Source organism: Theropithecus gelada, chromosome 5 (assembly GCF_003255815.1).
Source record: "Theropithecus gelada isolate Dixy chromosome 5, Tgel_1.0, whole genome shotgun sequence".
NCBI lineage: Eukaryota > Metazoa > Chordata > Mammalia > Primates > Cercopithecidae > Theropithecus > Theropithecus gelada.
The window spans coordinates 137,800,065-137,815,325 of NC_037672.1; the positions used below are offsets into that span (position 1 = coordinate 137,800,065).

At 36.3% G+C, this 15,261-nt stretch overlaps 1 protein-coding gene across 1 annotated transcript in view; it reads left to right on the forward strand.

Moving 5' to 3' along the window:
* Positions 1 to 1,342: 1,342 nt before the first annotated feature.
* Positions 1,343 to 15,261, forward strand: part of ELMOD2 (ELMO domain containing 2) — a 28,712-nt gene continuing 14,793 nt past the window's right edge. The window contains exons 1-4 of the mRNA XM_025386698.1: positions 1,343 to 1,490; positions 3,379 to 3,407; positions 12,489 to 12,586; positions 14,157 to 14,286. Of these exons, the coding sequence (XP_025242483.1) occupies positions 1,349 to 1,490; positions 3,379 to 3,407; positions 12,489 to 12,586; positions 14,157 to 14,286 (399 nt within the window). The 5' untranslated portion in view covers positions 1,343 to 1,348. The remainder of the gene's footprint in view (positions 1,491 to 3,378; positions 3,408 to 12,488; positions 12,587 to 14,156; positions 14,287 to 15,261) is intronic.

A 15,261-nucleotide genomic window follows, 5' to 3' on the forward strand; every position in this document is an offset into this window, starting at 1 on the left:
GCCGGAGGGGCGGGGCAGGCAGTGGCCCTGGGAAGGCGGGTCCGCGGCCTCGCTCCCTGACTTCCGGGTCGCGGTGCTAGCAGGGAGAGTTCCGTCGTTTCCGTTGCCGGCTGTTTGCAGTGGGGAAACCGAGGCAGCTCCTGCTCCCCCTAGTTCTTCCGCTCCTGTGAGGTGGCTGCTGTTTCTTTTCCTCTTGCCCCGCGCTGCATTGGTGCGGCTGCGCTGAGAGTGCGCGGGCTCGCGAGCCCCGCGGGTTTCTGCGGGAACCCGGGGACGCCTGGGCCGGCGGGTCTTTGTGCGAGCCCTGCCCTCCCATTCGCGGGCGGCGCGCGAGGGGGGTCGGCGCAGCGACGCCCCGAGCCTTGGGGTGCTCAGGCGCGGATAGTAGTGCATCCCTTCTGCTCGGCAGTTCTGCGCTTTTGTCCTAATGAGCGCGGACTAGATGGCTTGGTTTTCAAGATAATGACCAACCCAGCTGTGATGTGTGCTGTTTTCTGCACTGACCTGCGGCGACTTCGAATTTGACAGCCCCTCCTCAGGCCGTAGTCCAGAGATGACGTGTCTGTGGGAATGTTTAAGGCAGGAAGGAGACGAGCAATTTTGTTTTTAAATATCTCCCTCTCACGAGTATCTCCCTGACTTTTTCATTTAGAAGCTGAAGAATTTTCTTAAGACATAAGATACAGTTGTATCGAGTGTATACTTAAAAAAAAAAAAAATTCTTGTTAGTATTTCTGCCCTTGACCTATTGAATGGAAAGTCAAGAATGAGCTAAGGTGTTATATACTCCGTGTTCAACTTGTATACTTAAGTTTATAAGCCATATGTAGTGTTTTTATTTGCTGGCATCACCTGACTGGGACAGTTGTAACGAATTATCCACATGGGATAAGAAGAGCGTGTTCTATAAAAACAATTCTGATGTTTTGGTATATATTTTAATTGTTGATTAGTTGGGGTCCTCTTGATCTTGAACTGTTGAACCCCAATTCTCAAAGAATGGGAAATTTGGAAACTAAGGTATGAAACACAATGATTTAGCAAACCATTCTGTTATTCTTTCAAGCCATTGAGTGGTTTGACTACGTTGTGTGAATTTTCGTTTTGAAAAAGTGATAAATTGGCCATTGAATCATCCATCATTTAATTAATGTAAGCAGTGTATATTACACCTGCCATTGTTTTTAGATGCCTAATTAAACACTATCACAAAACAGACACAATGAAATAATAGATACATAATTTGAGATTTGATCAGTTGTATAAACTAATTTTTTAAATTTTAAAATTCAGTTTAAGGTCATTAAGCTTGTCTTGTATATTTCCCTCCTCCAGGAAAAAAAAAAAAATGTTTATTTCTTTGTGGGAGTTCTTCTATGGGCACTTTTTTCGATTTTGGATGAAATGGCTATTACGACAGATGACTGGGAAGTGTGAATTGCAGCGAATATTTGATACCTATGTAGGTGCACAAAGGACACACAGGATAGGTAATGTTATTCGAAAAAGAAAAAGTGCTAATAAAAGTTTAACTGAATATTTTTCTCAGTCCTCACAGTGACAGATGTATTTCTTGTGTATCCTGACAAGTCACTTAAACTGAATTTCATAAGCTTTGAAATCCTGCTTTGACTCTTTCAGCTCTAAAATTGTATGAATTTATAGAAAAAGTGATTATTGAATTGCTTATCTGTGGAAAGAATTATCTCCTTTGGCTCCTGAAGTTTATCAGTTATTCCTTAGATTATAGCTGCAACCTATTTTCTGGTGAAGAATTTCTATACTTATATAATCCCTTTGAAATTTTCACTCACATGATGGGATGAGTGCCTCAGTCTAGATCCATTTTTATACTTGGCATCCTTCATCAGCCTTTTACTTTCTTACTGTTACTTATGAAAGGCCAGTAATTAGATATCCAGTGGTCTCTGGGAAAGACTATTAGACTCATTCTCACTGTCCAATACCGTAGCCAATAGCCACATTATATTGAGCATTTGAAATATGGCTAGTCTAAATTGAGATGTGCTGTAAGTGTAAAATATAAACTGTATGTCAAAGACTTACAAGAAAATGTAAAAAAATTTCAGTAATTGTTTATATTCTCTATATGTTGAAATGGTAATATTTTGGGTATATTGGGTTAAAAATATATTAAAATTTTATCTGTTTCTTTTTACTTTAATGTAGCTATAGAGAATTTTAAAGTACACAAATGGGTCACAATTTGGGTTGTGTTATATTTCTGTTGAACAGTGTTGCTCTAGTACCTTCTAAAATACATCAGTTTTCAGTGCTTCAGTGAAAATTTTACTCTAAAATTTGAACATAGATGAGTAAGAACTGTGATTTGAAGTCGCTTCTTTTCAGCCAGGGTAAGGAAGAGCAGGGAAGTGCTCTAGCTCATGCTCTCTGTGTTAAACAGAAAATTGTGAATAGCCAGATTTCCTTTTGTGTTAATCAAGTGTGCTTCGACTGAGAAATCAACCCCTGTCAGGTTGAGAGAGTGGAGTATTGGCAATTGGAACCTGTATCCAAAACAACATCGGAAGAATGACATACAGAAGCTGCCTCAGGGCAACTGGTTGATGAAGTTTAATTACTTTCCTAGTTTTCTTACAACTTCATGGCTGACTTAAATTATTGCTGCTCTTTTAACTTGCCCTTTTGACTACTCAAAAGAGCAAAGTACATCTTGATAAGAAATCTCTTCAGGCAGTATGGGTTGGTGTTTTAGAGTGTGGGGGAAGAATATATATAAAGGCATTTGTTTGTGGCAAAAGCATTTTTCTTATATTTTTCAAATTGCTGAGAAAAGAAGATTATTCGTAAATGTGCCAGAAATTTTTTTAAATAGACCAATAAAAATGTTCCTGTCATTCTTGATATAGAAACCAGGAATGGAGAAGCTATTTGTCTAGTGACAGAAGGGTTGACCAGATAATCTGAAGTCCTTGCTCCTTTGTTGTACAATTTGGTTGCTGTCACCTCAAATGTAAACGCTCAGGCTAACAAATGAAAATGCAATAGAGAGCACTCTCATTGTAGTGTTAAGATGAGTTTCTGGGACCTGAGCTACTGTGAAGCAATCATGGGTGAGTCTGCAGTGGTTAGTAGACACTTTGGGGTCTAAACAGAAACAGGTGACCCCAGGTAATGAGGTTGGTGTCCCCTCTTTGGATAGATATGTTGTGTTTGGTTATTTATACTGTAAGATTAAATTTTAAAATGCTTGCTGTTATGTAGAAATTATATCTCCTGGAACTATTAGTTTATTACTGGTTTGATATTTTTACTAGTTGTTTATTATAGGGTAATCCACAAACAGCATTCAATGGTAACATCTTTTTTTTTTTTTTTTTTTTTTTGTCATTTCAGAAAATTCCTTGACATACTCCAAGAATAAGGTAGGATAACATAAAGGTGGTAACTCTAGAAAACTTAACTTGGACATATTTTTTCTTAAAAAAATAAAAAGTGCCCTGCTAGAAGAGTGTTTTCTATAAGGAGCATTGAGTGAAATTTTCCCCCTTTAGAGGTAATATTCTGTTTTCAAATGTTTCTCTATGTATGTGTGTTTTTCTTGTGTGTTTCAAAGAAAATACTTGAATAATTTGTCCTGTTCTGAGGTTTTACTTGTTTATTTTGCTTTAAGAGTTGATAGCTTTTGGGAAAGCAGGGCCTTAGGAGGAAAGCTGTCTTTTAGACAGTGTCTTCCGGATAGGTTATGTGAGAGAAAAGCAACTTAGGATAATAGAGAAAACCCTGGGTTGTGTACCTTCTGAGCTCAAATAAGTCATAATTCATGCTATGTATTAGTCAGCTTTTGCTGTGTAACAAACTATTATAAAATCTCAGAGGCATAAAATGATAGTTGTTTCTTGCTCATATGTCTATGGGTCAGCTGGAGAAGCCTTACTTCAGGCTGAGGCCAAGTTCCTGTTTATTCCATTCGTCTCATCTGGGACTCAGGTGGGGGGTTAACAGGTACCTGGTGAATGTTTTCACCATGGGTAACTGAAGGCCCGACCACACAAACGTATTTTAAGTTTCTTTGTGTCATGTCTGTTAGCAACCTGTTAGTTAAAACAAGTTACGTGGCCAAGCGCAAGTCAAGGGGTGGAGAAATATGATATGCCCACCATAAGGCTATGGTAGGGAGTAGGTTGTATAATTCAATTACAGGGTAATGAAGAATTGGGACCAGTAATTCAGTCTACCACGTGCTGTTACTTCCCTATTGTAGTTCACAGTTTTGTCTACACGTAGATTATTTGGTGTGGCAAGGATAGAATATGGGTCATCTAGACCATTGTTTGAAATCCCATAATAGAACACAACCAGTATTAAACAATAATAGGAATAGAATAGAAAATATTTAGAAACCATTGGTCATAATATGGTTAAATATATTTTAGGAATTTTTTATACTATTATAATTATTTTAAATATTTCTGTGTACATCTGTATGTATTTTAGACATCCACATGAATGTTTGTTCTTAGCCATAATGTAAAATGTGGCTCAAGGTCAAAAATGTTGCTTTGCTACTGTCTAGTAATATGAATCGTGCCAGAAATAAAATAGACCTTCTTGAGAGTTGCAAGCATATCTGTTATGTTCTGAAGAGTAACCTTTAAAATAGGTACTTTAATGATTTAGTTATACTCTTTAAGAATGGTCTATGTAAGAATAACTCATATGTAAGTGAATATTTGGGGGAAGAGTCCAGAGTTACACTCCTTTGTTCAGAATTGTTAGAGAGTGATTAATGTATTTTTGAAAATGAGGATACAGAGGTCCTGAAAGCTAACAAATTGCTGGTTCTCAACATTTATTTATACCTTATCTATTTATATAGTTCCTTTGTTTGAAACATAGGATGCGGTTTCCCAAAGTAACAATATTATAAATTGTAGCAGATGCACTTGGGGAGGTGTTATATTTCAGGTCCATTACAAGAGTAGTTCTTAAATTAAGGATGAATCAAAATCTTCTAGAGGCCTGTTAAAACACAGAGTATTGGGCCCCACCCCCAGAATTTCTGATCTGGTTCTGATTGCATTTCTAACATGTTCCCAGGTGATACTGCTGCAGCTGTTCCTGCTGCTGGGGTCAGTGTCTTGAGGCACTAATAGCATATTAGTATGCTGTCTCGGAACTATTGTGGATCATAACTGCTTTAACTTTGTTTCGATAGGAAACTGTGTGCATTTTTCAAACTGACCTTAAACAAGTTGGTTTGGAACCATTTGGGTGCTGAACCCTCTAGAATGAATTGTTCTGTGAAACCTATTTTCTTTAAGCCTGGACATTGTAAAGAGAGTAAAACCATAACTGAGCTCTTTATATTATACCCACAATCCCCAGCTTCCAACCCTAATTTTTCAGTAGTGTATTCCTTCAAATACCTTGACATCTCTCAGCCTGGAAGTTGACCAACACTGCCACTGCTGTCTACTAAAACTCTTCTCTGGTCCCCTTCATGGCTCTCTGACTTTACTACTATTCTTGCCTTGCGCACCGGTCATCACCACTGTGCTGCCCGTTGTTTTCCAAACACATCGGCATGCTTCTGGTTTATGACCTTTGCACCAGGTCTTCTGTTTAACTAGGATTATCTTCTTCTGCTTAAAAGCTTAGCTCACTTCTTCATTTTCATGTTTTTCCTCAGTTATGACATTCTCTATGAGATTTTCCATGACCATTCTCTACCTAAGGGTATACTCTTGTCTCTGGTTATGATCCCCTTTCCTTAGTTGTTTCACCATAGCACAGACCATCCCTAGCATACCAAATATTTTACTTACTTGTTTTTCCACTCCTGAAAAGAAAAAGGCATTCTTTGGGTTTTGTTTTGTTTTGTTCACTGATGTTTTTCTAGTACCTGAAACAGTGCCTGGAATGTGATAAGGACTCTGAATATGTATTGAGTGAATGAATGAATAAGGGAGAAAAATAAGAGGTTGAGGAATAATAAGTAAATGAAAATTTACTTTTTTCAGAATAGAGTGTGTAGTGTGTCTTTTATTTACTAATTTACTGCAGAGGTTCTGGAACTGGCGACCCAGTATCACATCTATCAGTGTAATTGTTAGTACTGCATTTATAACAACAGTTTTGGTCACAGAATTTATTAATGGGATTGTATGTGTGGTAAAATCATGCCAAGCTTAAGTGGAACAGTACATAAGATGCTACATTTAAGAACTCCAGTGCCTTGGTCAAATCCATTCAAGGATTTGAATGACTACCGTATGTTCAATATTCAACCAGGGTCTTTGGGATATTCAAAAGATATACAAAAGAAGACTGAAATTGAATGTAATTGTAAATAGAGGTTTAGAGAAGCAAGAGGTAAATGTAGACTAGAGTGTTTGGGGATTTTAAAGTAGTGGTTACAAGTTAAAGAAAAATAAAATGTTCATTTTTTTTTTTTTTTTTTTTTGACACAGAGTCTCACTCTGTCGCCCAGGCTGGAGTGCAGTGGCGCAATCTCGCCTCACTGCGAGCTCTGCCTCCTGGGTCCACGCCATTCTCCTGCCTCAGCCTCCCGAGTAGCTGGGACTACAGGTGCCTGCCACCATGCCCGGCTAATTTTTTGCATTTTTAGTAGAGATGGAGTTTCACCGTGTTAGCCAGGATGGTCTCGATCTCCTGACCTTGTGATCCGCCCGCCTCTGCCTCCCAAAGTGCTGGGATTACAGGCGTGAGCCACTGTGCCTGGCCTAAAATGTTCATTATTTTTTACCTCTGTTGCTTGCTGTTAAAAAGTTCACTTGAAAGTAAACATTAAAATTGTATTCTTATAACTTCATTATTCAAAAATAGAAATTGCTGATAGTACGTTGGAGGGCCTGCAAAGAGAATCGTCAACAAATGGGTAAATACTGAAATTAAATCACTTATGGTTTATTCTTTTAAAGTTTTAAATCTAAGATAAACTTTCCAATAAACAGAAGTAGCTTTATCAATTTAAAAATATAATTTATGTGTGTATTGCACCTAATTTGTATATTCCATTTACTTTGTAGGGTAAATCTTTTTCTCATTTTGTGATATTTTGATTTACCTAATTACATTTTTATTCTATGAAAAAGTCGGGGTTCAAATCCTGATATTATCAATTACCAGTTGTTTGACTTTGTGCAAGTTACTTATTTGCTCATTCTAAAAGCTATTCATACCCACATAGTTGTTTTGAAATTAGAGATACTACTATGAAAACAGTCTAAGAGAATGCCCAATACTTGATAAGTATTCAACAAATAGTGGTTACTAATAATATTAATTATAATAGAATTAAGCCAATATATACCATAATCATTTTAGAAGTTTGATATTCATGAAAACCTCTTTGGTACTTCAGATTACTTAGCATAACCAATGATTGCTGTGAATAAAAGTGATTTTAATCTATTCAGAGTGATTCCCTAAAGCAGTGATCTTGGAGTATGATCCTGTTGGGTTATGAACTGTTCCACAGTGTGCATTCTTTCTTTGTTAAAAATTGAGTCTTATTTGCTTATATTTTAGATTAAGGACTATTTATCAATTAGATATTAAGGGTTACTAAACTTTGGGATTTATAAACAAAAATTAATGACTTATCAGAATCTGAGGAGTCTAATTCAATATTCTGCTAAGAAGTCTGGCTCCCATGCAATATATGACAGTGTAGCAAAGCTCCATGTACTTATGCATACACAGGCATCTGAATTTCTGAAAGTTAGGGAGAAATACTTTGGCAATCTATTAGTGTTTTTGGTGGCTGTCTTTGTATTGCAGCTGCTGTCTTAGGTTTTAAATAATAATAATATAGCTGTTAGATAGTTGAATAATAAATACGTTTTATGACATTAGTTTTCTTTTAATGCTATAGTGATGCACATTTGCATTTTTGGGCCTCTACTTTTCCATTACAGCCTATAGTCATTCAAAGTATAATAAGGGGATTCTATGAGCAACTTTATGCCAGTAAATTGTTCCATTTATATGAAATGGACAAAGTCCTTGAAAAACAACTTACCAAAACTAACATAAAAAGAAGTAAAAAATCTAAATAGTCATGTACTTAATAAAGAAATAGAAGCTGTAATTTAAAATTTTTTCACAAATCTCCAATCTTGGGTTCACTAGTGAAGTGTTAAACATTTAAGGAAGAAGAAATAATACCACTATTACATTAGCTCCTAGGAAACAGAATAGAAAGAAACACACTTTATGGGGCCAGTATCATCTTGATACTAAAGCCAGAGATAGACAACATAATATATGAAAATTACAGTTCAATGTCCTTCATGAATATAGGTGCAAAAGTCCTTAACAGGATGCTAGCAAATTGATCCCAGTGATACATAAAAAGGATAATATGTCATGTTGAGGTTTTTTTTTTTTTACTTTAAGTTCTAGGGTACATGTGCGCAACGTACAGGTTTGTTACATATGTATACATGTGCCATGTTGGTGTGCTGCACCCATTAACTCGTCATTTACATTAGGTATTTCTCCTAATGCTATCCCTCCCCCCTTCCCCCACCCCACCACAGGTCCCTGTGTGTGATGTTCCCCTTACTGTGTCCAGTGTTCTCATTGTTCAAGTCCCACCTATGAGTGAGAACATGTGGTGTTTGGTTTTTTGTCCTTGTGATAATTTGCTGAGAATGATGGTTTCCAGCTTCATCCATGTCCCTACAAAGGACATGAACTCATCCTTTTTTATGGCTGCATAATATTCCATGGTGTATATGTGCCACATTTTCTTAATCCAGTCTATCATTGATGGACATTTGGGTTGGTTCCAAGTCTTTGCAATTGTGAATAGTGCCACAGTGAACATACATGTGCATGTGTCTTTATAGCAGCATGATTTATAATCCTTTGGATATATACCCAGTAATGGGATGGTGGGTCAAATGGTATTTCTAGTTCTAGATCCTTGAGGAATCGCCACATTGTCTTCCACAATGGTTGAACTAGTTTTTTGGTACGGAGCCTAGCTCTGTTGACCAGGCTGGTGTGCAGTGGCGTGATCACGTCTCACGGCAACCTCCACCTCCTGGGTTCAAGCAATTCTCTCATCTCAGCCTTTCAAGTAGCTGGGATTGCAGGTGCACACCAGCATGCCTGGCTAATTTTTGTATTTTTGGCAGAGACAGGGTTTTACCATTTCTCAGGCTGGTCTCAAACTCCTGACCTCAGGTGATCCGCCCGCCTCTGCCTCTCAAAGTGCTGGGATTATAGGCATGACCAATCGCACCCGGCCTGTCATGTTGAGTTTTCAGAATCAATGTATGTAATTTACCACATTAACAGAGTAAATCAGAAAAATATGAACATTTCAGCAGATACTGAAAAACTGTTTTCACAGAATTCAGTACCAATTCATGATTTAAAAATCTCAACTAGATAAGGAACTTTCTCAACCTATGAAAGGCTGTGAAAAACATGCAGCTAACATGATACATAACACTGAATTATTGAATGCTCTCCACATTCAACTAAGAAGAAGACAAATAGATGTACTCTCTCTGCTTTTATTCAGCATCATACTAGAGATCCTAAGTAGTGCAGTAAGGCAAGAAGAAGCAATATAAGACATAATGATTGGAAAGAAATAAATTATATTAACAGATGACATTATGAATGTAGAAAATCTTAAGAAATCTACAAAAACTACTGGCATTATTAGTAAATGAATTTAGTAGTATTACAGGACATGGTATACTACTGTATGTTAGCAACAAACTTTTGGAAAATAAAGAACAGTACCACTTACAAAAGCATCCAGAAAACATAAAATATTCAGGGCTAAATTTAATGAAAGATACATAAGACTTCTGCACTGAAACTCCCAGAGAAGATTGCTGAGAAAGATGAAAATGGAACCATACACTGTATTCATCCATTGGAGGTCTCAGTATTATTAAGATGTTAATTCCCAAATTGATTTATGGATTCAATGCAGTTCCAGTAAAAACCCCTGCAGACTACTTTTGAAGATTGTGACAAGCTCATTCTAAAGTTTATAAAGAAATGGAAGGGACCTAGAATAGCCCACATAATCTTCTAAAAGGACCCCCACTACCTGACTTTAAGACTTTCTAGTCAAAAGATGAGTATAACAGATGAGAGACCAGAAATTGGCCACACCTAATATGTCATATAATTTTTAACAAGGGTATCAAAGCAATTCAATGAGGAGAAGAAAGTCTTTTCAATAAATAGTGCTGGAACAACTGGGTATATATAGGGGAAAAAACAAACCTCAGCTTCAATCTCTTACCATACATGAAAACTAATTTAATATGGACATTAGACCTATGTTTAAGCTAAAACTTAAGTTTCTGAAAGCAAGCATAGGAGAGTATCTTCCACCTTGGGTTATGCTACCACTTAAAAAAATTGAAAAGTTAAATTTCATCAAAATAAAACTGCTTATCAAAGATATCTTTAAGGAAAGGAGTAGGCAGGCCACAGACCGACAACGTATTTGCAGCATATTTTTCTGATAAGGGACTTGTAGCTAGTAAAGCACTTTTATAAGTCAGTAATAAAAAGGCAACAGAATTTTTAGTGGACAAGAGTCTTGAATAGTCACTTGACAAAAGTGTATATATATGTGTGTGTGTGTGTATACACACTTGGAAAAGTGCTCAGCATTATTAGTCGTCAGGGAAATGCAAATTAAAGTCACAATGAGAGGACACTAAAAGTTACCTAAATGAAATAGACTAACAACACAGATGTTGCAAACACCAGTTGGAGTATAAGATGATATTATCACTTTGGAAGGTGGTTTTGGCAATTTCATTGAAAGTTAAACACATACTGCCCTATATCTTAGTAATTTCACTCTTAGGTGTCTAAGAAATGAAAATATATATTTATCAAAAGTATAATAAAGTGTAATCCCAAACTGGGAACAATGCAAATTTCCAGTACCAGGAGAATGAATAAGCAAATTGAGGTATATTCATGCAATACAACTCAACAATTAAAAGGGACAAATTACAGGTATGAGAAAGAATGTGGATTTGAGTAAGAATGTGGATGAATTCTAGAGACGTTAATTGAACCAAAACCAGACACAAAAGAGTACATACTTTGATTCCATTTATGTGCACACAGCTAAGCTATGGTGGTGGAAATCAGAACAGTGGTTGCTTCTTGAAGGAAGAATGGATTGAAAAGGGGCGTAAAGGAACTTTTTGGGATGATAGAAATGTTCTGTATCATAGTAGGGATGTGGATTATCTGGATGTATGTATTCATCAAAACAGATCAAATAACATCTGTGCCTTTCACTGTATTTAAATTATAAATCAATTTTTTAAAAAGTAATGGAATAGTATATACAGGAAAGAGTATTTGCTTAGAAACTAGGTGTGGTTTCTCTTCTTAACTCTGCCCTACATTTATGTATGCCTTGGGCGAGTTCATTCAATCAGTCATTTGTTCATAATATATGTAATGAAGTTTTGAGCATATAATCAGTAATGTGCTATGCTAGATGCTCAAGATATAAGAGTAAATAAGAGAGACAAAAGCTGGTAGAGAACATACAGAAACAAAATATGGTGTGGTCAGTGCTCTCTAACTGAAGTATGACTGTGAAAAGAAGTAGGTAACTCTAGGGCTGGGGAAGGCTTCGCAGAGGAGGTGACATTGAACTGGATTTTTAATATTTTAGGAGTTTGTGATACATGCAAAACGTATGGCTTTTGCCTTGACTACACATGGTGAAGGTAGTCCTTTTACCATTGCTGGTATTAAAGCTTCAACACTCTTCCTGTACCCATATTATCTCAGAATTGGACAAACTAGACTTTGTTGACCACATCTGTATCTTTACTGATTGTTATTAATAGATCTTTGACCATTTTCTTCTCACCTTTTACTTTTATCTGGGGAAATCTGTTTCTTTCTCTGTCTCACCTTGGGGTGTATCTAAACTACGGACTCTATTTTTATTTTTCTTACCAGTTTTGATTCGAAGTCTTAGTTTGCGAACTGTTCTTCAGTATGCACAGTAAATTCCTACAGTTCAAATTTGATCTGATTTTGTTTTTGTCAATGCCAATTTGTTACCAGTGGTGATCTCTGGAGACAAGATTATGAGATTCAACTCTTTTCTGCATTTAATTTTTTAAACTTATGCATTCAAGATTTTTTAACATTTTTATTATGTAATTAAAATAATAAACACTATGGTGGCAGCTCATTTGCTAAGAACTCGTCAGCTGAGAACCTGTTGACTCAGTTGAGGAAGCCTTCCTCTGATACATCATGTTGCTGTTCTTTTATTATAAAACTATATATATATATGAGGTTAGCCCTAGAGAAATTTTGAAATAAACTGGTTGCAACAAACTGGGTTTATTTTGCATTTTCAATATCTACTTTGTAAGGTCGATTAAATGCCTCAAAACTGTGTCTTTTTCAGCTACAAAGAATTTTTCTCATTTGGCTTTCTTTCACATAAATAGGTTTTACAGAAGGCGACACGTGTTGTTCAGAGTGAAGTGGACAAATGTGTAGACGATATTATGAAGGAAAAGAATATTAACCCCGAGAAGGATGCCAGGTGTGCTTTTTGTACATTATTATTTTTTTATTATGCAGTCATAGCCTGTGAAGTATCGAGATCACACACTGTTGTAACACTCTAGAGCTGAAGGGTTTGTGGAGATCATCTGATTCAGTGCTCTCACTTCACAAGAGGAGCAGTCGAGATCCAGAGAGGGCAGTGATAGAATCAGTACTAGAACCTGTATCTCTTGGTTTCCAATCCAGAACTAATGCCAGTATATCATCTGCCTTCTTCAAGGTGTCTTACCATGACTTTCCCAAGGTTAATAACTTTGGCTACTATGTCTTTTGAAATACAGTTCCTATATCCTGTAGTAAAATCCTCCCAGGCTCCTCCATTCTGAGTTAGATGCATTGCTGTGGCGTCTCATAGTTCTATCATACCATGTAACCCATTGTACTATAGTCATTGATTAACTCTTGTCCTTCCCCCTGTAAATTCTAAGTTCCATAAGAAGAGGACTTATCCCATTTCTGTGTTCCCAGCACTGGTATGTTGACATAGTATTTCATATTTTTTCCTTCATTCAGCATTTTCTATGTGAATATAGAGGAAGGAACAATTTATTTCAGCTGAGACGAGGAAGGGTCTAGGAGGGAACTGTGAGGATAGTTCCACCTAAGAGGTGGCATTTACGCTGAACCTTCATGAGTGGGTAGGGGAGCAGTGCCAGCAAGGCACAGAGACATAGAACTATTAATACTTTTGTATCTGGAATGATAGGGAGTTATTTGTAGCTGGATCATTGAATATGATCAGAGTAGTGGCTGGAGAAATGAGTGAAATGCTAGATTGATACATCACAGAGTCTTGTATGCCATACTGAAGGATGTAGATGTTGTCCTCTGGTTTTTAAGCAAACAAGCTACATTTTTAGATATGTATTTTAGGAAGATAGAGAGTAGATTTGATGATGTGGGAGGCTGGCAGAAGGAGTAAACAAAAGGAAACTTGAGTCATTCAGGCAAGAAATGACAAAGGCATAAATACAGTAGGAGAAAGAGTGCTGTGAAGATTGCTTTGTTCAGAGCTAGAAAGGTTTAGGGTATGGGGATCTTTGGACACATTGTGATGGAGAGAGGCAGGTCAGAACTTGGAGTGTTGTAGTTTGGGGAACTAATGGGTAGCGATGTCATTAATAGATCTAGAGACTAAAGAAGAAGCATGTTTGTGTAGGGAAGAGAAGCAGTTGTATTTAGAGCTGAGATAAACTGTTGTGGAGCTATTTGTTTTATATATACTTGGAAAATTAAGTCTACTGGTGGTATCTGGCAATAAGGATTTAGGAACATATAGGACTGCCCAGAGAAAACATGAAGAGAAAAGCCTTCACAAATCCTTACAATTGTGAAGTTTGCCATTCCTACCGTATCTTGCCCTCTTTCTAGGCCTTGTATCCTATATAATACTTTGCATAATGTTTTGTGTTTAAGGAGGCCTTTGGTGGGTCTTATGTTAAACTGAAAGCCAGGAAATGCTTTCTAAATAGATTTACGAACCCCAAGCTATGAAAGACTTTATTGTGATAAGGTATGCTTTTTAAAAATAATTTTATTATTTTTAGTTTTAAAATCTGCATGAAGATGTGCTTACTTCAGATAACTGGTTATAAACAGCTCTATTTGGATGTAGAAAGTGTGAGGAAAAGGCCATATGATTCTGATAACCTACAACATGAAGAGCTACTCATGAAGGTAAATTTCTGTTTTCTTTATGTGGAGTTGTTGAACACTAGAAAAATAAATCAGGCTTCAGCTAAGTAAAGTCTGTGCAAATTCTAGAGGCTTATATGGCTAGGCTTATATGGTTTCTTTGCCCTTAGAGAATTTTGTTATGCTGGATTTCATTGATATGGAAAGATTTTTAGTTAGCTATTTTTATAATTTTCTGATAAGCATTATTATAAATATATAATGAATATGTTTTTATGAATAAATATATTCAAATAAATTTTATTTTAATGTTTTTAATTCTGAAATAAAAACCTATAGAGATCTTTTCAACCAAAAAGTATATGTCTACAAGTTTCAGATTTTTCTCCTACTTTTTATACAAACTGCTCATGTAAGTCATGCATTTTTTTAGCTACTTACAAATTGAAAACATGTGTATCCCTTTTCAGATTATTATGTCCAGTCTTTTGGGACTTACAGAATGTTAATTGCCAAGTAATGCCACAAAAGATTTAAACTTTATGAAAGTAAAAATTATTTACTTAGAGTTTTTCTATTTCTTATTTCTAAAGTCTAAATGCATAAAGCCAATGAGGTGCCAAAATTAAAGAGTAATAGACCTAGAGTAAGCTTTACAGATCATCTAGACTAGTCTCTTTGTTTGAAGGATGAAGATTCTAAGGACCAGGGAGATGAAGCGATTTGCTTTAGTCCTAGAATGATAGGGACTGGAACACAGCTGAATCTCCTGCCCGTCCTCTACACCTATTCCAATTTTATTTGAAAATGGTTAAAGAAAGTAGCACATTGCACTTGGAATTAGGAGTTCTGTGGAAACAAACATTGATACTATCTAAGTAACACTAAGCAATACAAGTTTAAAAACAAAGGATTTTTTTGCTTTTCAGGAAAAGTGTATTTTGTTAAATGAGGATAATACAAATATGTATCTCAAAGGGTTATTGTATGGATGAGTTTTTATATTTAAAGTGTTTA